The following is a 27,653-nucleotide window of genomic DNA, read 5'->3' on the forward strand; positions in this document are numbered from 1 at the left end:
AAGAGAGAAAGATTTTTGCTTCTCCTTGGTGCACTGAAGAGTAATGGATGTGTGCCTATGGGGTACTCTTTCCCCATGTGGAGACCACCAGCTATCGTAGGAAATTTTACAGGTCAATGCAGTTTGGGAAAACTATGCAAATTAGCTTATCTCTAGGAAAGGGAAAACTGTTCCTTTAGTGGCACCGGTTGGAAACCGCTACTCATTAATTATATATCCGACCCCAGCATCTCTTCCAATTATAGAGCATGAAGCAAAAGTGTAAAGGCCTCACATACCGAATCTTCTAATATAGGTAATGCTGACCCAACAATTTAATGTGTATCAGGACGTCCGCACTCTCTGCAGGCAGGTGATGTCAGTGGAGAGAAGGATTCGGCCTATTGAAATGTCAGCGGCTGATCCTTTTGTTATTCCTGAAGATAAAGCCACTGCCAGAAGAGCCTGGCAGCAGCTCTTCCGTACAGAACACAAGAGTGTTTGGCCAAGACGAGAATTCCTGTGTATGGGGAGATGGACGAGATGGCTGTCTGCCTAATAAATCGTTAGGCAGGCGGTTATCTAATTTAAATGGGGGCTTTAGGTTGTGCTAACACCAAGCAGATCCTCTCCAAAATCCACATCATAAACCCCCTTCGCACACTCTGACTGCTCTTCCTATGAATTTCACTGGAAAATCCATGACGTTTATTTTTTTTTTTTTTTTACGTTTTCTCCTGGAAAGATTTTGAGACCTTTGCAGCAGAAATTAGAAAGTGACATTTCACTTCTTTTGAGTTGCATTGCCTGCAAAATCCGCATGAAACTTCTTAACTTAGCAAACTTCTCTTCCTCCCCAAAAAATCTCAGTGTGAACACTCCCTAAAAATGAGAAATATATATATATATATATATATATATATATATATATATTTGTTTTTTTTTTTACAAAATCTGACATGCAAAAATGGATTTTCTCAAGTAATTCCATGACAGCAATGTGCAGCGCTCCATAATGTTGATCATAGATAAAAACGGATCGTACGGATGAGTTGTCCATGTACAAACAAATCTCACAATCAATATATGACACTTAAGTTAACCTAAAAACATAAATTAAAAGTGAAATGCGCCTATAGGATGCTCCGTCAGCAGAAGACAAACATGAACATTAAAAACCACGGTAATCTAGTAGATCATGTCAGTTAGCGGCACCCAGGAATAAATATCTTTCATTAAAAACTGGATGTTAGTAAGAATCTACGAGCAGACCCATGTAAGGAGAGATGTCTCTTAATACTTAAAGATCAGTGCATGGACTGCAGGATTTCCTCCGAAGACGACTCTAATCTATTACCGCAGAGCTGCACATGGTGTTCATCCCGCAAGCTCCGGTTCCTCGATACAAATAATAATATCCCTACAAAACAGAAATGATCAAAATTATTCTGGGTGAAAAAAAGGGGGAATCCTTCCGAGGCTGAACAATTTTGGGGTTTGAGAGAATCATAGAATGTTGGAGTTGGAAGGGTCATCGTGTCCAACGTCCTGCTCAATGGAGGAGTCACTAAACTACCTCCAACATATGGTCGGACCAACCGTACAATAGGGTCGTACCACAGATAGTATTTATCATCTAGCCACTGGATTGGAGATAAATATGTGATCAGCGGAGGTCCGACTGTTAGGAACCCCAACAATCCTAATAATGGCACCGAGGCAGATGCCCTTCCGGGATCGTGACATTTAAATACCGCCCTCGCAGCATTTACATGGTCAAGCAGCAGCGACTTGAGCCAAGCATCTGCATGGAGCGGGCACAGCGCCTGAGCCTGCCTCCTGATGTGAGACGAACATAGAGAGGTAATTCCTTCTTTACCTCCTCTCCCCAGTCTTTGCCCCAGCTGTTCTTGATGGCCCAGAAAGGCTTCCCATCACCTATTGCAAAAGAAATAAAAGTGAATTGTAATGATAAGTGGCATTTATCAATATCAGAATAAGAGCTGACAAATAAATCGGAGCAAGATCGGAACACAGCGCACGGACTGGCCGGTGGCTCTCCCGACTGGAGCCCGACAGCTGCATAGGAATAAGTCAAGCTCCACCGGCCAGTCCGGGCACTGCGCTCTGATCTCGGACCCGTCTGGGCTGCGCCTTAAGAGGTACAAATTGCAACTCACGATCTCCATAACCCACTAACAGGACAGCATGGTCGATCATCCAGGGGTTACAAAGAATGCGGAACGGATGAGATATTCCTTTACGGTAAAACTGAAAGAAACCAAACAAAAAAAAAAAGAAATTAGTCAATGATTCCAGTAATTCAGTAGTGGAGGTGGTCAGAGGAGAAAATCACAGCATGGCCGAGCTTGATCCAGTAATACATGAGAGTCACGGAGGTAAAGGAAACCAATGGACAACACTCAGATTTTCATACAGTGACACTCTGGAGAAGATGGAGACATTTTTCTTCTTCTTCTCCACATTCGAGAAAATCAGATCTCGCTCTGATCAGAATACGATTACCATTATTGACCCGATTCGATCAGATCGGACGATACCAAGGGACAGCCCACGGATTGCACACTGATGGCGTCAACATCCGGTGGAAATGGCAAAGCAGTATCACAAAGAATAAAGGAACAACCAATTAAGGCATCATCAGATTTGATGAAATGGCCATTTACAAAGTGATGATGTCCCATCCCTTCCATCATCTGAGCGCTGCAGCCACTGACTGACTGCAGGGGTCAGGTGACGGAATGTGATATTCTCACTTCCAGTCCTGAGGGAGACCATCAGCTTGGGAGATCTGGAGAGGCATCAAGTTGGCAGCTGAAAGTGACGATTCACGAGCTACAGGGAAAAAAAATACTGAGGCTCCCAAAAGTTGGAGGATCTTACCTGCATTGCAAAAGCATTAAGGGCTATGGATATTGGTCCGTTCTGCGCCAACCAGGCTGAGATCTCTAAAAAGAAATAACATGATGAAACCGGACGTACAACCAGAATACACGGTTAGGCTACGTTCACACATTGCATTTTTGCTGCATTTTTCAGTATCCCAAAGTTCAGCTTTGCTTCCCCCACAGAAGCACGAAAACAGGTCTCCAATGCAAGACGTGAAAAAAATAAAACCATTTTTGGAAAAAGGGCGATTTGGTGGAAAAATATTTTAATGTCTCAAAAAAATAGTGACTATTCTAAAGAAAAAAAAGGTCATACGAGTTCGTGAAAAAATACAATTACAAATGTAACAGCAGTGGGAGGTGTATTGGTCGGGAATAGTTTACCTAAGACATTGGAAGAGCACTGAGTTTGTAGGACGCTGTTTACTTTCACACTTTGGTCAGCCATAGGCATTGTTCAATTTCACCTTGGTCGGCCACTGTGCACATTATGGTTTAAACTTAGGGGAAAAAAAATAAAAAAAAATAAAAATCACAAAAATAAATGTGTTTCACATCCTGCTGTTTTTTCATTAAAAACCCTGCAAAACCCGACACCTGCATTTTTTTGCACTTACATATTGTTTCCTATGGGTGAAAAAAACGTTGCAAATGCGCAGAAAGAAGCGACATGCTGCAGTTTTCGAATTCCGTCAGGAAACTGAATTTGAAACAGGGCTCAGAAAACAAGCCCTCGCCCAGCTTCATAGCTAGAAAAATTAAAAGAAAATTACGGATCTCAAAAAAATTTTTTACAAAATTTCGGAACTTTTTTTTCAGCAGCAAAATGATTTTTTTTTTTTTTTTTTTTTTAAACTGGACAAGTTTGGTAATGTCGTAATGGTACCGAACCTCACCGGTAAAAGTCATACCCCGTTAGGTTTGGTGGCCACAACCCTTTGCACGTTATGCATTCTTGCCACGTGGACTCACCAGAAGGACATATGCAATGTACGGCAAGGCACCTCATCTTGCCAAAAGAATTAATACTCATGTTCGTGTACAGTTGAAGGGGTTGTACATATTTTGGGGACTAAAGGACTAAGCTTGTAAGATATCCTATTCCTACCTCTCTGGACTTACGTGTCTCATCATTTGGGATCTCCATGGAGCTGTTGATATAAGCAGATACTTTGGTGGTGGAGAAGCTGCACCGTTCCTTGTGGCCAAGGTAGCTGTAGTCTTGTTCTGACTCAAGTCCTCCTACAAGATAAAAAAAACAACCCACCAGTTTGTAAGAACTGTTTGTTAGGCAATCCCTGCATGTGTTGCGGCTGTCAAATGGTTATTGAGAACGAAGAGAAGAACATGACCTGGACACGTACGATGCAGGAGAACGGAAGTCATTGAGGCCCTTTTAGAAGAGCCGAGAATCGAGAACGAGCCTTGTGTGCCCAGGTCGACAAACGAGCAAAAACGCTGGTTGGTGTAACCATCACCAAAAATACACTCACAGGGACATTACCGGAAACATTTATCTACAGTTTTTTCAGAAAATATTATGTAAGAAATAAAAAAAGTAGAGACAAACACAAGTGTGACCTCAGCCCAAGAAGCATAGGATCCAGAACTGCTGCACCACAAAACAAGAGCGACCTTTACAAGAGAGCAGAACCAGAACGAGCTGGCGACACCGAAAAGGTCACTGTGTGATCTCCGAGACATATTACATACTTACTAAAACTAAAGAGCAAAAAAACCAAAACCTCCACGATCCACATGACCGTAAACACTGGAGTCACGGAGAGAACACACTGTCTGCAACTGCTTATATCATAACAAAACGTGACAAGGAGAGGCAACATATCCTCGATGATCGGTGAAAAGGGTGATCACACGAAGAAAAGCTCCTGGATCCCACCGATAACATGAAGAAAAGCTCCTGGATCCCACTGATAACACGAAAAAAAGCTCCTGGATCCCACCGATAACATGAAGAAAAGCTCCTGGATCCCGCCTGAAGCTTCTAGAGACTTACAGTAAAAGGCTTTGGGTTGGATTCACACATCCGTATCTTGCAACCTGATTAAGGACCGTCCGCAGTCTCCTATCTCAAACTCACTACGTCTTCATAGGCATGTGTGCGTCAGGAGACACAGATGTGTGAATCCAGCCTTGGGCTGTAATGTTCCTTTCGGATGTCGCTAGCAGTTTCCCCATTTATAGACCCTCGTTATAGACACCTACCCAGCTTCTCAATAGCTTCATATGCGTTTGATGGGAGACCTCCTCCACAAGCCTTATCCACACTGTCACAATCCACTAACTCTGGAAGAAAGAATTTGTAGGATTTAGAAATTATTTTCTTTACAGTAGAGATGAGTGAACACATTTGCAAGACCCTGGTGCAAAGGCCGGGGGCAGCCTTCCTGTCTGCTGGATGGGAGCGGTGAGAACCGCCTTCTGCCTGTTGTCACGTGTGGCTCCTTTTTTGATAAGCCGGCCTGGCATGATGTCATCGTTACATTGTGACACGCGCACGCACAGTTTCTAAATTGTTGCACCAGACGCGCACACATCATAGCCACATTACTGCCCATGACACACATTATAGCCACATTATTGCACCGTGAAGCACACATCGTAGCCACATTATTGCACCGTGACGCAAACACATCATAGCCACATTATTGCACCGTGACGCGTACACATTATAGCCACATTATTGCACCATGATGCGCACACATCGTTGCCATATTATTGCACCATGACGTGCACACATCGTTGCACCGTGAAACGCACACATCGTTGCACCAGGTTAGCTACTCAAAAGAAGAGCCAAGGATGCAGACAGGTTGGATGTATTTCTTAGGGCTCCTGTCCTTTGCTCACGGAATAATGACCCGGACGTTGCACTGGGTCCAAGGAATCGATTCTAACAGGTAACGAGAGAATGTCGAGATGAGAACTAGGTGTCACCTGATCCTGACTGTAGAGAGTAAACTGTAATCTGGGGAGAAACTCATGAAGGTGAAGCTCATAAGCTGAAAGTGTGACGAGTGCCATATAATGGAACCTCTGAACCTTGGATATCAGAAGCTTTACAGGCCGGGACGTGATGGAAGATCTATAGAAAATGTACAGCCATACATGACAAACTCAAAGTGTAAAACGGCTGAATAGCAGAGCATCAAGTACTTCCACCTCCTAATTCCAGCCATCAGTGGGGGGCCTCAGGGCCTGGACCCCACTGATCAAAACTTCCAACATATCTGCATAACATACCAGAACTTTTATTTTTATGGCAGGTACACTTCAACCCCCAATTTTTATTTTTTTTTACCTTCCCTTCTCTCAAGTCATATTTTTTTATTTTTCCGTCGATGGCAGTATGAGGACTTGTGCTTTGCAGGACGAATTGTAGTTTTGCATAGTTTATGTTACCATATAACGTCAGTACTGGAGAATGGTAAAAAAAAAATAAATAAATCTACCGCGAGTGTTGTAAAATGATGAAAAAAACCTCAAATTCTGGCATCATTGTGACTTTTCTTTTTATGGCGTCCATTGTCCCGCACATCTGACCCCTATTACAATCAATAGGGGGGTGGATGTGCAGCACCCAGCCGCGGCCACTATCCATTGAAGTAGCTACCCTGTAACTGAGCAGTGCCGGCTGCCAACAGCTGATCGTCAGGACACCCCCACCGATCAGACACTGATGACCTAGTTGACTACCCCTTTAATTGGTTCCTATGTGGACCTGAACAAGCGCTCCCTAGCCGTGATCGTACCGGTTGCTGTCAGATGATGACGATGTAACACATCCGCCACCGGCTCTGTATGGAGCGAGTCCGCTCCTGAGAATGTTGCATACAGCGATGGCACATGTACGTCAGCCGTGATCATCACTAAGGGGTTAAAAGTCAAAGGAAGATTTGGGTTGCGAGATTCCCCTCTTACCTTGCTCCGAGAGGGAGATGAGGGACCTTTTCTTCAAGAACCATTGCCCCTCGATATTTCCAGTTACCGAAAATGCCCAACAGGAGCCACACATGCCCTGTACGGGAAGAAGAGAGACAACGGTAGCCACGAAAATGCACAAAATCATATAGGAAAGAATAAAAAAACGGATACAATTGTATCAAAGAAGTGATCAGACACCCCTGAAAAATCCTCATTTTTTTCTGCATTTCTTACGAGCTGCATGGATGTAGCAACGAGAGACCAGCGGTAATAAATGCAAAATAACTAAGCGCAAAAGCCTAAATAGCGAAAAATAACTAAGCGTAAATGACCCTTGTGAAAGGCTTTAAGAGGAAGTAAAAAAAAAAAAAAAGAAAAAAAAAAAAAAGAGAAACACGGGACGTGACCCCAATATAAAGTGTGAGAAATGTAATCACCTGGTTCTTAACGTCAGTTACCGCTCCGTGATCTCTCCAGTCCCACTGTGCCGGAGGAGGATCGGATGGCGCCGGAGCCATCTTCATAGGACGAGAAGGCTGGCTGGACAGTAACGGATTCAGAACCAGAGTCCGGAACTCTTCCTCTAAAAGTTGCAGACAAGTCGTGTAGAGTTTACGACGGTGTTTATGTCCAAAATCGCTTACAGGCAGATCTAAAACTGACGCTTAAAGAGTTAATCCACATCTTCAAAATTTGGGTATTGTTGGATAGGGCTTGTCAAGCCAAGCAATTTTGCAATTTATTGCTTTTTAAAATCTTCAGCCGTTTTTGAGATATTAACTCTTTTTCGTTTGTTTACAGCTTGTTCCCTTGGAGACCGACCACCGCTGATAGACAACGGAAAGTACGCGGTGCTTACAAGCTTAAATTTTCTATGCTTGGAAGCACGGTTTTGAAGCTGGCAAGAAATGCTGGAGAGCACCGTTACCTCCTAATCACCGGCCTGTTTCATCCCAGTGCTTTCAAGCTTAGACAGAAGCGGTGGTCGGTCTCCTAGGCAACGAACTGTAAGGAAAACAAAAGTGTTAATATCTCAAGAACGGCTGCAAATTTTAATAAGCAGTAAATTGCAAAAGTGCTTGTTTTAACCAGCACTATCCAAAAATATCCATTAAAAAAAAAAAAAAATGGAAATAACCCCTTTAAAAAGGCACCAACGCCTATACAAGAGAGCCGAGCAATCATGTGCCATCCCTCCCCAGCGTGGACATTAGGTTACAGCCTCCTAGTGAGGATATTGCCATATTTCCTCCATTGTTTCTTCCATTGGTCGGAATTCAGATTCTCACCTGTGAGATCACTAAACTTGGTGACTCCGTACTCCGCAGTCCCCTGGTCTTTTTCCTGAATCTCCTTCGCTTTCCTGAGATTTTGAGAAAATATCTGTAGCCTCATCAAAGCCTCTGAAAAACAGGATTGGGGGGTGTTCGGGGAATCAGATGGATGCAGTGGACCTGAGAAACAGATCTGCACGATAAATGCAAGTGGAAGGGGAACTCTGTTTTGGACAATCTGCTGTAATCTATGGGGAACTTAGCAGGAAGCATTCCCCACAGCGCCTCCGCAGGGGAAATTTGGCATTACAGGCTGCCCATTTAAATCAGTGCATTTTCTGCGTAAAACAGGACAGAACAGATCCTCATTACAACCGCTCCCCACTTTGAGGATCTTGCATAGCAGCACCCTCCGATCACAACCCGTCGCTGCTGTAAGAGGGGGGGCGCTGGCTGAATAACACAGCTGGCACTTGGTCTGTATCTACATATATCACATGGTGAGAAAGAACACTTATTTTTGATGCTTAAATGCATATATCTGGTTGTTACAATCATTTTTGCTATTCGGTTTCATTGCAAATTTCAACCGTTCGGCTGTTTCATGTGGTAATAAATCAGCTGAAAAAGACAGGTAAAAGGGGTAGGGATAGAAAACCATCCCATTGTACCATCATGCTCACTGACAGTTTCTCAGTTAACTCATTCGCCAGCCAGCAATAGACAGCGCAACACAGCTTTTACATGCTCTTTGTTTCTCTGCACATTTATGACCACATCAATGTTTAACCAGCTGAAAAAAAGACAGATAAAATTTGGTTAGAAAACCCTCCCATTGTACAGTCGAGCTCACTGACAGCTTCTCTGTTAACTCATCCGCCAGCAAAAGACAGTGCAACACACAGATTTTACAGGCTCTTTGTTTCTCTGCACGTTAAACTTTGATGTGGTCATAAATCAGCTGAAAAAGACAGATAAAAGGGGTAGAAAACCCTCCCATTGAGCTCACTGACAGTTTCTCAGTTAACTCAGTTGCCAGCCAGCAATAGACAGTGCAAGACAGAGGATATAGAAGGCAAATTTTTTTTAAGGTAACAATTACAAATCTAAATTTTTTAGCCAAAAATACACGCATTTAAGAAAAAAAAAAAAAAAAAGGTGCACAACCCCCTTTAACGATTAGAAATGTAATTGCAACCTAATTTTCCTCCTCCTTAAACCATTCTTTCCCCCAGCTCTTCCGGATAAGAAAGACTTTCCGTCACCAAGATCCCCATAGAACATACTAAGACGTGCTGCGTCTCCTGACGGGACGGTGGTTAGGGTCACACTGGTGCCAATTTCCCCATCATCGCTCACCTTCATCATCCCGGTATTTTTTATCGTAGGTTGTCACAAAGTCCTTGAATAATGATAATGTTTCCAGCAGCTCCTCCTAAAAAATAAATAAATAAATAAAAATGGAATCACCGGTATAATCTGTGCAAACACGAAAAAGATATGGGGGGCAGCAAGGCGAGAAGACCCTCTACCTCCGACTTCATGGAAAGGACATCCTGCTCGGAGGAAGCTTCATTCACCTCTTTACTGAGACCTGGAGGGAAAAAAAAAGATAAAAAAAAGATTATAGAGCAAGAAAAATGATCCAAACTGATCAGACATGAAGAACGGAGCATAAACCCATGGAGAAGCACGAACCTTCTGGAGAACATTTCTGCTCCAAAACTTTGGTCTCGTTCACCCACGGGAACACCAGCATGGAGTACCGGCACTGGATTTCCTGCAGGAGAAAACCATGCAGGAAAATAAGCAACCGCCAGTCTAAAGAAACCGCATTCCTCCATGAAAACCCAGTACTCAGAAGATGACGCCCGGACCTCCTACAATGTCCCCATGAATCCATTAAGAAATTGGCCATTTTTACATTTTTGCCTTCTCCTTTCATCCCCTGTCTACCAAGGGTCATAACTTTTTATGTCCTTGCTTCCACATAGCTTGCTCATATTGCGGGACGAGGTGTCCACACGACCATGTAAGGCCTGTCCCACACGTCCAGATAATTCCGGTACCGGAAAAATCGGTACCGGAAATATCCGTGTCCGTGTGCTCACGTGGTACATCAGTGTGGCACACGTGCGGCATCCGTGTGCCGCCTGAGGACCACACGGACCGTGCGGGAGAGACAGCGCTACACTAAGCGCTGTCCCCCCTGCGTGGTGCTGAAGCCGGCATTCATCTCTTCTTCCCCGCAGGAGAGAAGAGATGAAAGATCAAGTTTTTGTTATTTTTTGTTAAAAATAAAGTTTGCTGGTGAGCTCCCGCCTCCCATCCCCCGTGCGCCGCCCGGCCCCTTGCATAGAAATACTCACCTAGCTCCCGCGATGTCTCCTCTCTCCTCTCAGCGCTGGCAGCTTCTCCTGTATGAGCGGTCACGTGGTGCCGCTTATTACAGTGATGAATATTCGGCTCCACCCCTACAGGGGTGGAGCCGAATATTCATCACTGTAATGAGCGGCACCACGTGACCGCTCATACAGGAAGAGCTGCGACGCTGAGAGGATGGAAGCGCCGAGGGAGCTGGGTAAGTATTTTAATGCCAGCGGGCGGGAGCACAGGGGGTGGGAGGGGGGAGATTACCGGGAAATTTATTTTTTTTTTTTTTAATTAAACCCGATTTCCTCTCACACTCCAAAGACATACTGATAGGGAATCTAGATTGTGAGCCCCAATGGGCACAGTGCCAATAATACCTGTAAAGCACTGTGGAGTTAAAGGCGCTATATAAAAAAAATTGCATAATAAATAAATAATTATTCTTTATTTTAATTAGATAAAGGCGGTCTATATAAACTGTGTCGTTATTTTTTTTTTTTTTTATTGATTTTCACTTTATTATTTTTTTAGTCCCCTTTGAACCTGCCATCGCTTGTACTATACACTGTGATATTAAAGTACTGCAGTATACAGGGACATCATTAATAATAATAATCTTTATTTTTAGATAGCGCTAACGTATTCCGCAGCGCTTTACGGTTTGCACACATTATCATCGCTGTCCCCAATGGGGCTCACAATCCCAGCCCATAGAATGGGCTTCAAAGCCACAAATAGGAGCAACAGGGGTAAACCCTACGCAGACATGGCAACCTGTCAACATCCCAGGAGGCGAAGGTCACCAGAGTCCGTGTATACCGGCGACAGAACCGTTTACACATCGCAGATAGCTGCAGCTAAATGGTGGATCAGCAGCAATAGGAGCAAACTCCAGTTGCTGCTGTTTGAGGCAAGGAGCAAGATCAGCCAGGTCACTGATGTACATGTAAAAAACGGGGTGAAGACTCCAGACGTCCAGAGAACCTGATGCTAGTCCTTAAGCATGCCATCCATTCTTGTAATGAGTTGTGATTCATCTACTAAAGCCCTGTACTGATAATAAAGCCTCTATAATCAGTGTCAGCATGTTTGGAGTCAGCGCAGATCCCGCGCCGCCACCGCCTGATGTCAGCAGATCAGAGATGGAAACGAGTCCAGACTCCACAAGTCACCAGACCATCAGCTGACGCCGACAATATCCCAGAATCTCGTGTGACCAGTTTGTGGTCGTGAATCATATTCAATCCCGGCATTTATTTTCTGTAAACAGCCCGACGGGAGGGGGGCACTTACCATCAGCGACGCTAAGCTGTGAAGACGGCAATTATCCAGCACCTCCCCGTCTCCCTTCTTACACAAAGTCTGCCCCAAGAAGACGGTGAAGTCATATCTGATGCCCGATACCAGCTAGACAACAGAGAAAATAGTTAAAAAAAAAAAACAGAGACAAAAGTATCTGGTCTGATCGAGGAAACAACAAAACGTAACACAAATATTGACACAACGATGTAAATACAAAACTAATGTCAAATACCATGACACAAACAGTAAACGATAGAAGAACCCTCCACCCTACACACAGAACGGTATGAGATACCCGGCGGTACGACGCAGCATGGAGCAGAGGAACCAGACGAAGGGCACTACTGATCCCAGCACAGATCGTATCCAGGCAATAAATAACGTGCAGAACACAAAGATTACAAAAAATAGAGGTATATTGCTGAAAAATACAGAAAATGACAACAATAAAATCCCAAGGGATTCAATCACCGACATGTGTTTCGCCACCAGCTTCATCTGGGGGGCGAATTAAAAGATGGTTTCCCAGCGCTACATGAAAACACGAGTCGCCAGGAATCCAAACAAGCCGGACTTCTTAGACTAGTACGTAGCTGCCAGGGGCAAGCCGTCCAGCAAGTTTGGATTTCTGGTAATATTTGCTTTACCGTCATGTCAAGAGTCGCAATTTCCTTTAATCGCCTTAAGTCCCTGTCAGGCTGTGTGCACACTTTGCGGATTTTGCTGCGGATCCGCAGCGGATTTGACACCGCTGCGGATCCGCAGCAGTTTCCCATGAGTTTACAGTACAATGTAAACCTGTGGGAAACAAAAAAAAAAACGCTGTGCACGTGCTGCGGAAAAAAAACGCGCGGAAACGCAGCGGATTACATTTCGCAGCACGTCACTTCTTTTCTGTGGATTTTCACCTTCTCCAATGGGAAAATGCAGATGAAAATCCGCAGAAGAAACCGCAGTAAAAAAAAAAACAGCGATAAATCCGCAGTAAAAAGCGCGACGGGTTTTCACTGCGGATTTTGGAATTCCGCTGCGGAAAATTCCGCAGTGGAATCCGCAAAGTGTGAACATAGCCTTATTCTGCTTGAAGAGGAGAACGATCCTGTCTCTCCTCTGACAGATGTCTACCAGGGGCTGCAAACACTGCACGGGCAACGATGGCGCTATATCGCGGGCTCGGGCTAGTGACGGTGCAACCTCAAAGTTACCGCGACAAGTTGCAAAAATCCTAAGTTGTTTTGATTCGTCGTGACCCCTTGCACTGACGTTACGCGGGCATTACGCTACTTCATCCGCCGCTGGCATTGCGCTTGGTGATGTAAGGCTGCAGGCGGTAAAGTATGGCACGTTATTCTTCCTGGAGCTCCCCTTTAAGACGGCCATGAATAAGGATAGAAGCTTATGGGATTAGTAGCTGGCACCAGATGGTGCAAGGGGCGACACACTGCACCGGCACCGCCCCTCGGCACAGCCAGCACTGCGGCACTCACCTGCCTGCGGAGGTCGCTGGTGCGCACCGCCCGGTACACGTCCTCCCGGCCGCTCGCACCGTTGTACTCCCGCTCCGCCAGCCTCACCAGGGTCTGCACCTCGGGCTCCTCCGGTGACGCCTGCAGCCACCGTCCAGCAGGGAGGCCGCACACCAGCCCCGCCGCAGCGAGGAGCAGCACAGAGGAGCAGCAGCCACCCGCAGCCATCGCCGGACAGGTCTGCTCTGCTGCCGGCTGCTGTCTGTGGCAGGAGGAGGTAAACAGGGGGTCATGTGACTGGGTCATGTGATCACTCCAGGCAGCGCGGCAGACATGTTTGTTGTGGGCACTTGCTTAGTATCTACCTCCGGTCGCTAGGTGGCAGCACCTTCCTTGTGTGGTACATACACATGTCTGAGTCATTTTCCTTTTTGCGTACTGTTTTAAAGGGATTGTTCATCACCGGGCAGCCCCTTTTTATATGAGTATTTTTTTTTTTATATGGGGCACTAGAGGTAGTATAAGCAGTGGACAACCCCTTTAAGTTGTTTTATTTATTTATTTTTTTAATCCGACCCTTCAATGGTTTGATACTGCAATACTTCAGTATTGTGGATTATCCCGTCACATTTAGGCCCCGCGTGGGACAACTGCACAAATCCTTCATTCAAAGTGTTGTTTTAGCTGTAAAACAGGCACCAAACGCCGTAACCTGATCCTGCAGTCGCCATACTTTCTTCCACCTGCACCTTACAGTGTGGTAAACGATATAACAAAATGATTCCTTCACCCCCGTTATGTTTATTGCCAAATTTTATAAACTTTCTGGATTTTTGCAATAAACCAATGAAACAACAACAATGTAAATGGTGATGATATGTGTAAAAAAAAAGGTAGAATGACGCATATGCTGAAAAGAACACTGCCTGTAGTGAAGCATGGCGGGAGCTCAGTGAAATCTATAGTGATGCATATCGGTGGCTTGGTGATGCCTACAGTGGAGCATGGCGGTGGCTGAGTGATGCCAACACTGATGCATGGTGGTGGCTTGTCACTGCCTATAATGAAGCATGCCAATTGCCCGATGGTACTTACAGTGGAGTATGGCGGTGGCTCAGTGATGCCAACATTGATGCATGGTGGTGGCTTGTTACTGCCTATAATGAAGTATGCCAATGGCTCGATGGTACTTACAGTGGAGCATGGCGGTGGCTCGGTGATGCCTACAGTGGAGCATGGCGGTGGCTCGGTGATGCCAACATTGATGCATGGTGGTGGCTTGTTACTGCCTATAATGAAGCATGCCAATGGCTCGATGATACTTACAGTGGAACATGGCGGTGGCTCGGTGATGCCTACAGTGGAGCATGGCGGTGGCTGAGTGATGCCAACATTGATGCATGGTGGTGGCTTGTTACTGCCTATAATGAAGCATGCCAATGGCTCGATGGTACTTACAGTGGCGCATGGCGGTGGCTCGGTGATGCCTACAGTGGCGCATGGCGGTGGCTCGGTGATGCCTACAGTGGAGCATGGCGGTGGCTCGGTGATGCCTACAGTGAAGCATGGCGGTGGCTCAGTAATGCCAACACTGATGCATGGTGGTGGCTTGTTACTGCCTATAATGAAGCATGCCAATGGCTCGATGGTACTTACAGTGAAGAATTGCGTTGGCTCAGTGATGTCTATAGTGATGCATGGCAGTGGCTTAGACATGCCTACAGTGGAGCATGGCGGTGGTTCGGTGATGCCTACTGTGAGGCATGGCGGTGGCTTGGTGATAAGAAAAACTCATATAACAGTTTTACCAAAGGTCCTAATTTATGAAAAACATCTATCAAACGACCCTCCTACTATTTACAGCAGTTTTATTTGAATACTTACAAAAAGGGGTGGATTATCATTTTAGAGACATAGGAAGTCACGTAGGTAATCTATCCCTGTTAAGGCCTATAACTTTCCCTATCTTGCCGCAGAGGTTGGCGTCCTAAGATTGCGATATGGCGCCCTCGCTCACAATCAGCTTTCTCTTAATGACCCTAATGCACCTTAAATATAACACAAGAAAATACAAACGTGAAGAAGCTAAAAATATTGTGAAATCAAGAAGACAATATTCAATAAGTCCAAGCGTCACTTATTATGGGCCATTAATTTAAATATGGGCGCCAATTAGAATATCAAATCACTGATTCATATAATCGACAGAAGAAAATGATGCATTGATAACTCAGATGTATCAAGCCCACATAGCAGACTGAAATATCTACGTTAGTAATGATTTATGGCGCATTAGGGTCATTGAGGGAAAGCCGACGGTGAGCAAGGGCACCATCTCGCAATCTTAGGGTGCCAACCTCCACAGCAAGGTAGGGTAAGTTATAGGCCTTAACAGGGATAGATTACCTACGTGACTCACAATGTACCTAAAATGATAAGACCCCCCCCCCCTCCGTGTTATAAGTATTCAATTAAAACTATTTCTAACAAATCTGTTACTTAGTTCAAAGCTGGATTCACATATACACTGTTCAGTACCGCTGTACAGTGTCCTCTATGCTGCTTCTGTCTGTATTCTAACAAATGAAGAGCAGGAATCTCTCTCCGTGTGCTGTGCAGGTTATGGGGGACATAAACAGTTTGTCTTCTCCCATCCACTCTTTGAGTGGGCAGTTCCTTTTCATCAGCATTCTGCAACCACTTTAGGTGCTGGAACTAAATTTCCCCTCACTTCCCACAATGCTTTGCTTTTGACATTTTCCAGCAACTGAGTGTTGTACCTGTATGCCATCCAACAGACAGAAGAGCAGGAGAAGAGAAACAATGACCCACCTCCACTTTCTGCAGCAACAAAGACCCACCCATACTCCCAACAAAAATACAAAGTCCATCCACACTTTTTGTAGAGAGAAAAATACCCACCACTACTTCCTATAAAGAGGCAAATTCCTGTATATAAACAAAGCCCCGCTCCTACTTATAGAGACATAAAACATCACTATCGCTTCCTGTAGAGACACAGATCCACCTCCACATCCTGCGGAGAGAAAAAGACCTACTCCACTTATTGAAACAACAAAAATCCAACCTACTTCCCATAGAGAGACAAAGTCACCCCCCCACTTACTGTAGAGAGACAAAGTCACACCCCCACTTACTGTAGAGAGACAAAGTCACACCCCCACTTACTGTAGAGAGACAAAGTCACACCCCCACTTACTGTAGAGAGACAAAGCCACACCCCCACTTACTGTAGAGAGACAAAGTCACACCCCCACTTACTGTAGAGAGACAAAGCCACACCCCCACTTACTGTAGAGAGACAAAGTCACACCCCCACTTACTGTAGAGAGACAAAGTCACACCCCCACTTACTGTAGAGAGACAAAGTCACACCCCCACTTACTGTAGAGAGACAAAGTCACACCCCCACTTACTGTAGAGAGACAAAGCCACACCCCCACTTACTGTAGAGAGACAAAGCCACACCCCCACTTACTGTAGAGAGACAAAGTCACCCCCCCACTTACTGTAGAGAGACAAAGCCACACCCTCACTGTAGAGACAAAGCCACACCCCCACTTACTGTAGAGAGACAAAGCCACACCCCCACTTACTGTAGAGAGACAAAGTCACCCCCCCACTTACTGTAGAGAGACAAAGCCACACCCTCACTGTAGAGACAAAGCCACACCCCCACTTACTGTAGCAAAACAAAGTCACACCCCCACTTACTGTAGCAAAACAAAGTCACACCCCCACTTACTGTAGAGAGACAAAGTCCCACCCCCACTTACTGTAGAGAGACAAAGCCACACCCCCACTTACTGTAGCAAGACAAAGCCACATCCCCACTTACTGTAGCAAAACAAAGTCACACCCCCACTTACTGTAGAGAGACAAAGCCACACCCCCACTTACTGTAGAGAGACAAAGCCACACCCCCACTTACTGTAGAGAGACAAAGCCACACCCCCACTTACTGTAGCAAGACAAAGCCACATCCCCACTTACTGTAGCAAAACAAAGCCACACCCCCACTTACTGTAGCAAGACAAAGCCACACCCCCACTTTCTGTAAAGAGACAAAGGCCCACCCCCACTTACTTACATAGACAAAGCCACACCCCCACTTACTGTAGAGAGACAAAGGACCACCCCACTTACAGAGACAAAGTCACACCCCCACTTACTGTAGCAAAACAAAGCCACCCCCCACTTACAGAGACAAAGCCACACCCCAACTTACTGTAGAGAGACAAAGCCACACCCCCACTTCCTGTAAAGACACAAAGTTCCACCCCCACTTACTGTAGAGACAAAGTCACACCCCCACTTACTGTAGAGAGACAAAGGACCACCCCACTTACTTACAGAGACAAAGTCACACCCCCACTTACTGTAGAGAGACAAAGTCACACCCCCACTTACTGTAGAGAGACAAAGCCACACCCTCACTGTAGAGACAAAGCCACACCCCCACTTACTGTAGCAAGACAAAGCCACATCCCCACTTACTGTAGCAAAACAAAGTCACACCCCCACTTACTGTAGAGAGACAAAGTCCCACCCCCACTTACTGTAGAGAGACAAAGCCACACCCCCACTTACTGTAGCAAGACAAAGCCACATCCCCACTTACTGTAGCAAAACAAAGCCACACCCCCACTTACTGTAGCAAGACAAAGCCACACCCCCACTTTCTGTAAAGAGACAAAGGCCCACCCCCACTTACTGTAGAGAGACAAAGCCACACCCCCACTTACTGTAGAGAGACAAAGGACCACCCCACTTACTTACAGAGACAAAGTCACACCCCCACTTACTGTAGCAAAACAAAGCCACCCCCCACTTACAGAGACAAAGCCACACCCCAACTTACTGTAGAGAGACAAAGCCACACCCCCACTTCCTGTAAAGACACAAAGTTCCACCCCCACTTACTGTAGAGACAAAGTCCCACCCCCACTTACTGTTGAGACAAAGCCACACCCCCACTTCCTGTAAAGAGACAAAGTCCCACCCCCACTTCCTGTAGAGAGACAAAGCCACACCCTCACTTCCAGTAAAGAGACAAAGCCACACCCCCACTTCCTGTAAAGACATAAAGTTCCACCCCCACTTACTGTAGAGAGACAAAGTCCCACCCCCACTTCTTGTAAAGAGACAAAGTCCAACCCCCACTTCCAGTAAAGACACAAAGTCCCACCCCCACTTACTGTAGAGAGACAAAGTCCCACCCCCACTTCTTGTAAAGAGACAAAGTCCAACCCCCACTTCCAGTAAAGACACAAAGTCCCACCCCCACTTACTGTAGAGAGACAAAGTCCCACCCCCACTTACTGTTGAGAGACAAAGCCACACCCCCACTTCCTGTAAATAGACAAAGTCCCACCCCCACTTCCTGTAGAGAGACAAAGCCACACCCCCACTTCCAGTAAAGAGACAAAGCCACACCCACTTACTGTACAGAGACAAAGCCACTCCCCTGCTTCCTTTAAAGAGACAAAGTCCCACCCCTACTTAAAGAGAGACAAAGGTCCACTTCCTCTCCAGATATAAATATCCAGCCCCCCTTACATCTCAACTGGATAACACTTGAGAACAGACAGTGGTCAGCATCAGTTTCTAAATTCTGTTAGTCCCTACATTGACAGTCAGATGGGCCCGAGTTCATTGAAGCGACGGTGACCATTTAATATCAGTATTATTTTATGGAGCAGTAGTTTCTAGACACGAAAGATAATGGAAATATATTGTTAACAGGAGCAAAATAACTTTATGAAGACATTTTATTTCTTTAGAACCTTTTATTAATATGTGTCTGCCAATAAGTCTGTTTTTGGCAGGACTAAGCTTACCTTGTATTTTTCTCTTTCTTTGCGCCAACATTTATCGCAGCGGTTTGAATTGACAGATATTTAAGCATTTTATTTAGAAAAATATTACTTTCATGGCTTTGAAAATTACACGTGAGTTCTCATTTGTTGGTTCCATCTTTGTATTTAAAGAAATAATTATAGATGAAAAGTAGCAGAAATTGAATATAATCTTTACTCCAGTTTCAGACTTACATATGTATTACATGCACATTTGTGCACTTGTGCACTTTTTTTTTTCTTACTGGCAGATCCAAGGACCTAAACTCGTAGCTTCATCGATCCCTGATTAATCTGTTAGTTCAGATCCGCAATTGGGACAAGACTTGTATCAATAATACTTGACCCACAAATGCATCTGTAATATGCTCGGATGAAACTGGCCTGAGGCAAACATTATCTGTAGTGCTCAGTTTAAGAAGTAGTCCAGGGTTTTTTTGTTTTTTTTCCCCTATCCGTTATTTGCCAATTTAAAGCAGCCTTCTTATATATTTTACCTCTGCGTACATTTTGGCCACATCTTCTTCTTCCCTTCCCTCTAGTGCCATCATGTGATTCTGCGAGCATTGTAACGCTCCGTCACCCAGTCGGCACAGACTACAATCACTAGTCTCCCACTTCTCACCACACCTCCGGCGATGTGTTCAAAGTGGGATCAGTCCCACCAGCAGTGTCATCCAAAGCGTAAGGATATCGATAAGTCAGTATAGAGGCGCGAAGGAAGGAGGAGCTGCACAAGAGGTGACTCCCAGCAGCCCCAAAAACTGGAGGAAGAATCAGAGGGTCACTATTATATGACTGAACAGAGTAGATGGACAACAATCTGTTGGAAGGGGCATGAGATCTAGCAATCTATTGGGAGGGGCATGAGATCTAGCAATCTGTTGGAAGGGGCATGACATCTAGCAATCTATTGGGAGGGGCATGAGATCTAGCAATCTGTTGGAAGGGGCATGAGATCTAGCAATCCATTGGAAGGGGCATGAGATCTAGCAATCTGTTGGAAGGGGCATGAGATCTAGCAATCTATTGGGAGGGGCATGAGATCTAGCAATCTGTTGGAAGGGGCATGACATCTAGCAATCTATTGGAAGGGGCATGAGATCTAGCAATCTATTGGAAGGGGCATGAGATCTAGCAATCCATTGGAAGGGGCATGAGATCTAGCAATCTGTTGGAAGGGGCATGAGATCTCGCAATCTATTGGGAGGGGCATGGGATCTAGCAATCTGTTGGAAGGGGCATGAGATCTAGCAATCTATTGGGAGGGGCATGAGATCTAGCAATCTATTGGGAGGGGCATGAGATCTAGCAATCTGTTGGAAGGGGCATGAGATCTAGCAATCTATTGGGAGGGGCATGAGATCTAGCAATCTGTTGGAAGGGGCATGACATCTAGCAATCTATTGGGAGGGGCATGAGATCTAGCAATCTGTTGGAAGGGGCATGAGATCTAGCAATCCATTGGAAGGGGCATGAGATCTAGCAATCTGTTGGAAGGGGCATGAGATCTAGCAATCTATTGGGAGGGGCATGAGATCTAGCAATCTGTTGGAAGGGGCATGACATCTAGCAATCTATTGGAAGGGGCATGAGATCTAGCAATCTATTGGAAGGGGCATGAGATCTAGCAATCCATTGGAAGGGGCATGAGATCTAGCAATCTGTTGGAAGGGGCATGAGATCTCGCAATCTATTGGGAGGGGCATGAGATCTAGCAATCTGTTGGAAGGGGCATGAGATCTAGCAATCTATTGGGAGGGGCATGAGATCTAGCAATCTGTTGGAAGGGGCATGAGATCTAGCAATCTGTTGGAAGGGGCATGAGATCTAGCAATCTATTGGGAGGGGCATGAGATCTAGCAATCTGTTGGAAGGGGCATGAGATCTCGCAATCTATTGGGAGGGGCATGAGATCTAGCAATCTGTTGGAAGGGGCATGAGATCTAGCAATCTATTGGAAGGGGCATGAGATCTAGCAATCTATTGGGAGGGGCATGAGATCTCGCAATCTATTGGGAGGGGCATGAGATCTAGCAATCTATTGGGAGGGGCATGAGATCTAGCAATCTATTGGGAGGGGCATGAGATCTAGCAATCTATTGGAAGGGGCATGAGATCTAGCAATCTATTGGAAGGGGCATGAGATCTCGCAATCTATTGGGAGGGGCATGAGATCTAGCAATCTGTTGGAAGGGGCATGAGATCTAGCAATCTATTGGGAGGGGCATGAGATCTAGCAATCTATTGGGAGGGGCATGAGATCTAGCAATCTATTGGGAGGGGCATGAGATCTAGCAATCTGTTGGAAGGGGCATGAGATCTAGCAATCTATTGGGAGGGGCATGAGATCTAGCAATCTGTTGGAAGGGGCATGAGATCTAGCAATCTGTTGGAAGGGGCATGAGATCTAGCAATCTATTGGAAGGGGCATGAGACCTATATAAGGACTAATAAAACTAGACAGCTTCTTTAAGGAGTTATCCTGCTTCTTTCTATCCTTGTATTACTCTGTAGGCTCATAGATATAAAATAACAAACTGAGCTTTTACTCAACTTCCTTGGTGGCTCCAGTCTTTGTTGATAGGCTGCAGCGGCAATGTCATGTCTACAGTGCTTTTAACTGTTGCAGCCACTCACTGAATTCAGCGGCTCTGTCAATGTGTAGGGCATGAGCCGCTGGGCCCAGTAATTGACTGTAGCACTGTAGATGTGACACCATCACTGCAGCCAATCAATAAGACTGGCGAAGCGATGGAGCAGCAGCGCTGGCCTCAGTGAGGGTGAGAAAAGCTGAATTTTATATGTCTCTGAGAATGCGGTGTAAGAAAGGTTAGAACAGGACAATCCGTTTAACAATTAGCCTTCTCTATTAGGATGTATTTAAACGGTGCAGTGAAATCCTTGAAGCGCTGGGGTCCTGGGATCAAGTCCCACAAAGGACAACATCTTCAAGGAGTTTTTATGTTCTCCCTGTGTTTGTGTGGGTTTCCTCCGGGTTTTCCAGTTTCCTCCTACACTCCATGAGAAATTTAGATTGTGAGTCCCAATGGGGACAGTGATGAATTTTTACTGCAATTTAAGCCATAGTTGGATTGCACTGAGTAATTAGATCCTTATCATCCTGACCAAACACATCCTGGTTGTCTTGCTTTACTAAAAACAAGACCAATCTGTGATTCGTAAGTTTCCCTTTTTATAAATGTGACATTTCATCTTCCTACTGTAAAGTGTTTCACGTCACACAACTGCAATCCCTAGTGACGTGTTCTGCAGGTTAGGTTGTGTGTCTCGTTGTTCTGTGAACAGATAAGTAGAACAAAACAATCGACAACCGTTAAATATTCACATTTATTTCCTCTGATATTTAGAGGAGTTTTTCTGAGAGTAGGACGGTGACATGGTTGACAATGTTATGTGTTAAAAAAAAAATAGTTCCTGAACCATAGCCACCCCACACCGGGTAAACAGGCGCATTACTGACTTGTATTGGCTCAGTGACAGTTCATCAACCTTGATAATGACTCCTGCTCTTTTTTTTACCACTTTCAATGACCTTTATCGTTGCTGCAAGGATTTTGTGCACATTACAAAAGTATTATTTTTATGCTACTTGCCCTGTAAGCTAAACTACAAATTCTACCTTCATGAACATACAGCAATCCTTCATTGAAAAAAAAATGTATATATACACTTATGGGGGTTCACATAATTAATTCTGTAGACATGATGTGCCAGAGAGCTACGAATGGCAACGTTGGTTTGGGTGGCTATTTGGATGAGTGAAGTACCAACAAAGGCTTCTGGATAAATTGCTCCATCTGCACAACAAACGCTTATTCCAGTGGCGTAATAAATAATTATGAATTATTGTTTGTAATACATGTTCTTTCCTCCTGTGACACTGGTACTGCAAAGTGCATCCAGCTTTGCTGCGTCTGGAACATACGACGGTAAAATAATCATATGAATTTCAGATATCATTAAAATTAATAACATCACATAATGACGAACTCCATCGTGCAGGAAAATAATAAAATAAATACCCTGTATGATGGACTTTTCATTTTGATAAGTGATAAAACATGGTCACAACATATTGAGCCACTTTGTTGACCGCTCTTGGCTATTTGCATTCAATAAAGTGTATATATACATTTTATTTGACGCTGTCCTACACTTTACAAAGGTCATTTTCTCTTTAGATATATGATTCAGGTACAAGGGAAGGGGAAATGAGCTTGGGAAGAAGAGTCAAGGGAATTGGGTTGGGGAGGGAAAAGGTGGTGTTATTACAGATCACTCTCTCCATAAAGAGCACTGGAGAAGGACATATAATCTAGAGCTCCGGAAACAGTATCTGTGCCCGTGTATTTTGTCATGCGGCTGATGCAATATTCTGCTTGTTCGGGAGGCAGCTCTCTGCGCAGTTCTTCGATGGTGATGTAGGACTGAAAATAAAAAAACATAAAATAAGTCGGAGTCATAACAATGTGTATTTAAATGTACGCCTTCAGAGTACAGACTGTTTTAATTTGAAGAACCACAAGATTTTTTTTTTCAGTTTTGTTTTTATTTGTTGGTCATAACGCATGAAGAATTGATATGTGAGTCTTGAGTTTGGGTTGTAGCCCGTTACATCAACTTTACTCAGTCCCTAGATTATTCTATTTTTCTTCTGCAGACCTAAAAGTCATTCATAATCCAGTTTCACATATCCAAGTTTCATGGTCTCTGCATGGACCATGATTTCCAGACCAGACAGAGGTCTCTTGACCCAACTCAAGATCTTCATATATAGCTAGCTTCACGCATCTACGTTTCCCACAGATCTTCATATATACCTAGTTTCATGCATCTACGTTTCACTGTTTGTGTATAAACTTCAATTTTCAGACCGATCGCGTGTTTCTTGACCCAAACTCAACCATCTCATATGTGCCAGTGGGTTTTGTTTTTATTTGTTGGCCATAGAGTATGAAGTATTAATACACTTGCTACTTTACCGAGAAAAAAATGCTGTAACTTGTAAAAGATCCGATATATCGTACAGAAATTTGGACTGTACAAACCTTGGTTCATGAGAAACTGATGTTTTAAAGCAGGTGTTGAAAATGTGCGCTGTTCGCACCCAAGTACTCCTGCACGTACCGCTCCATATTGTTGAATGTAATCTGCAGAGGGTTTGAGGTCATAGCCTGAATTTCTCGCTGTATGTTCTCAGAGTGCCTGTAAAGTTCGTGGCTTGTTACTGTACACCTGACCGTTCAAGTGGCCCCAAAAGAAAAAGTACAGCAATAACAAATTCTTTTCTTTCTCTTTGATTCCTGAACGACAGTGACTCTGTACGGGCAAACACAGCCTTTCTTGGCCATACGTTGACATGTGGAATATGACATGCCTGTCTCCTGGGAGAGACTATGCAATGATTTACTTGGAGATGCTCCCTCAGACAATATCGGACGTCCTCCATCTTGTCTATCCAGTAATGTTCCTGTACATTCCAGCTTGTTCACCAATGACAAAATGCATGGTTTGGACGGCAGATTTGACCTTCGTCTAACTTCTTTAGAAACCCCCTTTGGCACCTCTTTAAGGACTCAGTTTTCTTATAAGTTTTCACAAGGAAAACACGCTCCTCTAAACCGTATTGGTACATTGTTGACAAATTAAGAAGGAATTTTGCAGGAGTGAAGTGCAAGCACCATAGGTAATCTACCAACAAACAGAAAGGTGTGCAGCAAGTCTACCTCGTAGTGGAGATGACCGGTGTGGCGACAGGTCGGTGAGACCACTCAGCACGAGTATGTTTCTCATCGATGTCACTAAGGTTCATTGCACTCTCACTTCTCATGAACCAAAGTATGTACAGTCCAAATTTTAGTACGATATATCATCTCTTTTGGAAGTTACAGCAATTTTTCAGGTAAAGTAGTGAGTGAATCATCCTGTATTTGAGTGTTGAGTTTATGTTGTAGCCAGTTAAGCCCCTTTTACTCAATCCCTGGGTTATTCTAGTTTTTTTCTTCAGCCTAAAAATCATTCACAGGCTATCTTCATGCATCTGAGTTTCATGGACCGTGTATGGACAGCGATTTCAAGACCAGTCAAAGGTCTCCTAACCCAACTCAAGAGCTTTATATATGGCTAGCTTCACGCATCCAAGTTTCAGTCTGTATATGGACTGCAATTTCCAAACCGGTCTCTTGTTCCAAACTCTTCCATCTCATCTATGCCTAAGAGTCTATTGAGTTTGGGTCAGGAGACCTGTGGCCAGTCCAGAAATTATGGTCGGTGTATGGCCCATGAAGCTTGGATGTGTGAGGCCGGACTTACCAGTACATCTCCTCTTGTAAATGGGATGTGTTGATAAGAATATCCAAATTGCTTGAGGATGAACCCTCATGGTAACCATCGTCCATTTACGATTTTGCCCATGCACATGGAAATTTAAGGAGAGGTGATCCATCTGCTGAATCGGTGATCAGTGCTTGTTCAGGGCAGATTATTTACACATGTAAAAAGACCCCTAAACACACAATCAAGGCTTTTTTAGTTTTCTACTTACCTTGTCTGATGCCAGGATCTTGAAGGAAGCCATAACTTGTTCAGCAGTGTCTGTTTCTGCTGTCTCCCGAGTCATAAAGTCAATGAAGGCCTGGAAGGTCACAACTCCTGTGTTGTTGGGATCAACCAAAGTCATGATGCGAGCAAACTCAACCTCACCCTAGGAAAAGAAGAAACCATATTGAATATACACGGATAAAACAGAAAAATCATCAGTCCTAGAAATTGAATAGAAATGTCTAAAACTGAATTTTCAAAATGTATTTACTATTAGGCTGTTGTTTGTCTTACCAAATCATAACCCATGGATATCAGGCAAGCACGGAAGTCATCAGGATCCATCATGCCGTTCCTCTTCTGTGGATAAAATAAGATAAAAATAATTTGGATATTTGTGGATACCATTTCTGATGAATTTTGAAGTAGTTTATTTACTGTGTTAAACTATGAATGGAAATATTCATATTTTTATGTAGGGAACGCTCACCCTGTCAAAGTGATTGAAGGATGCGCGGAACTCATTCATTTGTTCTTGGCTGATGCCCTTAGCATCACGGGTCAGGATCTGGTTTTCAACTTCATTGATGGTCCTAGCGATTGTAGTGAGGAGCTGCTCCCATCCCACACGAATGTGCTGAGGACAAATTTGAAAGTACGGTAATATACAAAGTAATGAGATGAAAATATATTATAATATAAGTTGACCGACTATTGCGATCTGGGGATTAACTTGGCCACAAGGGTTCAACTCCTGCAGTGACTCCAAAAAACTTGACGGACGTACACAAAACCACTTTGGGTCGGGGGACTAAAGTACATTTGGGCCAAGATTTGGGATTTCATGAGGGGGCATGCTGGAGTCAGATGCTCCTGACTCATGAAGAGGTGCATGCTTCTTCAAGAATCTGGAGCTTCTGACGAGTGGCGTGCACCTCCGTGTGCCAGGCCAGAAATCTCACTCCAATCAGGGAATGGAGTGAAATTTCTGGCGTATGGAACATTGCAGCTCATTATGAATTAATTTTGCCCATTTTCCCAATTAGCTATGACCATTTTGTCGGAACTAGGAGAAAGTGGTGTGAAAACGCCAAGAGTTGCAAAATGTAGTTTTCAAAGCTTATAGAGTATGTGCACACGTTCAGGTTTTTTAGCGTTTTTTCGCGATAAAAACGCTATAAAAACTCATTAAAAATGCATACATTAAGCATCCTATCATTTAGAATGCATTCTGCAATTTTTTTGCACATGATGCGTTTTTTTTCCCACGGAAAAACGCATCGCGGTAAAAAAAAGCAGCATGTTCATTAATTTTGCGGGTTTTTTTCGCGTTTTTCCCTCTATTCTATGCATTTGGAAAAAACGCATCAAAAACGCATCAAAAACTTGCACAAAAAAAAACGCGAATAAAACGCATGCAGATTTCTGACAGAAATGTCCAGTTTTTGTCAGGAAAATTTCTGCCAGAAATCCTGACGTGTGCACATACCCTTACACTAGAATTCTGGAGTGAAAGCTTTGTTGAGGCAGGTGAAAATATCTGGAATCTCTGAACTCTGTCCACAATGGCGAACATAAAAAAAAAAATATCCAAAGACAAAATAGACTTTAAAAAAACGTAAAATAAATGAATAAAAACAGGCAAAAAAAAAAACACAAAAAGCTGGAAAAAAGAAAAGTGCAATACTGAATCGGGCACATAGAAATGAAATATCAGCTTCAAAGACTTTTACAACTTTCTTGACCCCGCTTACCTCCATACTGTAGCTGGTGTGTTTGTTGTCAAAGATCAGAGACTCTTGGATGAGTTGATGATCTCCTTCAAGTTTATCAATGTTGGTCTTGTAGGAGATGATGTTCTGTTCATATTGCTTAAGGTGGTTCATCTGGTCTTCCAAAGAACTGCTGATGTCCACAGATATGCGACCGATCTCCTAGACACAGGCATGTAAACAGAAATGC

The 27,653-nt window shown here is 44.2% G+C and overlaps 2 protein-coding genes across 2 annotated transcripts in view; both read right to left on the reverse strand.

Annotated features, from left to right (window-relative positions):
- Window positions 1-926: 926 nt before the first annotated feature.
- On the reverse strand, window positions 927-13,508 carry CTSF (cathepsin F). The gene is made up of 14 exons (XM_069738953.1): window positions 13,270-13,508; window positions 11,774-11,887; window positions 9,806-9,887; window positions 9,640-9,701; window positions 9,467-9,542; window positions 8,123-8,236; window positions 7,271-7,416; window positions 6,831-6,927; window positions 5,115-5,195; window positions 4,011-4,130; window positions 2,884-2,948; window positions 2,160-2,250; window positions 1,859-1,917; window positions 927-1,399 (listed from the first exon to the last, which is right to left on the reverse strand). The coding sequence occupies exons 1-14, from the start codon at window positions 13,474-13,476 to the stop codon at window positions 1,325-1,327; spliced, it is 1,389 nt and encodes a 462-aa protein (XP_069595054.1). The 5' UTR covers window positions 13,477-13,508; the 3' UTR covers window positions 927-1,324.
- An 8,956-nt stretch (window positions 13,509-22,464) lies between these two features.
- ACTN3 (actinin alpha 3) overlaps window positions 22,465-27,653 on the reverse strand; it is a 77,191-nt gene continuing 72,002 nt past the window's right edge. Inside the window, exons 17-21 of the mRNA XM_069740253.1 lie at window positions 27,446-27,625; window positions 26,182-26,328; window positions 25,986-26,051; window positions 25,696-25,854; window positions 22,465-23,578 (exon numbers count right to left, since the gene is read on the reverse strand). Coding sequence (XP_069596354.1) covers window positions 23,420-23,578; window positions 25,696-25,854; window positions 25,986-26,051; window positions 26,182-26,328; window positions 27,446-27,625 — 711 coding nt within the window. The 3' untranslated portion in view covers window positions 22,465-23,419. The remainder of the gene's footprint in view (window positions 23,579-25,695; window positions 25,855-25,985; window positions 26,052-26,181; window positions 26,329-27,445; window positions 27,626-27,653) is intronic.

This window comes from Ranitomeya imitator, chromosome 9 (assembly GCF_032444005.1).
Source record: "Ranitomeya imitator isolate aRanImi1 chromosome 9, aRanImi1.pri, whole genome shotgun sequence".
NCBI lineage: Eukaryota > Metazoa > Chordata > Amphibia > Anura > Dendrobatidae > Ranitomeya > Ranitomeya imitator.

What these genes read in the sequence shown, in the direction of transcription:
- CTSF (XM_069738953.1), bottom strand. Translation starts at nt 13,476, where the DNA reads ATGGCTGCGGGTGGCTGCTGCTCCTCTGTGCTGCTCCTCGCTGCGGCG. An exon ending in CCAGCGACCTCCGCAGGCAG is followed by an intron (nt 11,888 to 13,269) that starts GTGAGTGCCGCA and finishes TCTGTTGTCTAG; the next exon opens with CTGGTATCGGGCATCAGATA. An exon ending in GCAGAAATGTTCTCCAGAAG is followed by an intron (nt 9,702 to 9,805) that starts GTTCGTGCTTCT and finishes TTTTCCCTCCAG; the next exon opens with GTCTCAGTAAAGAGGTGAAT.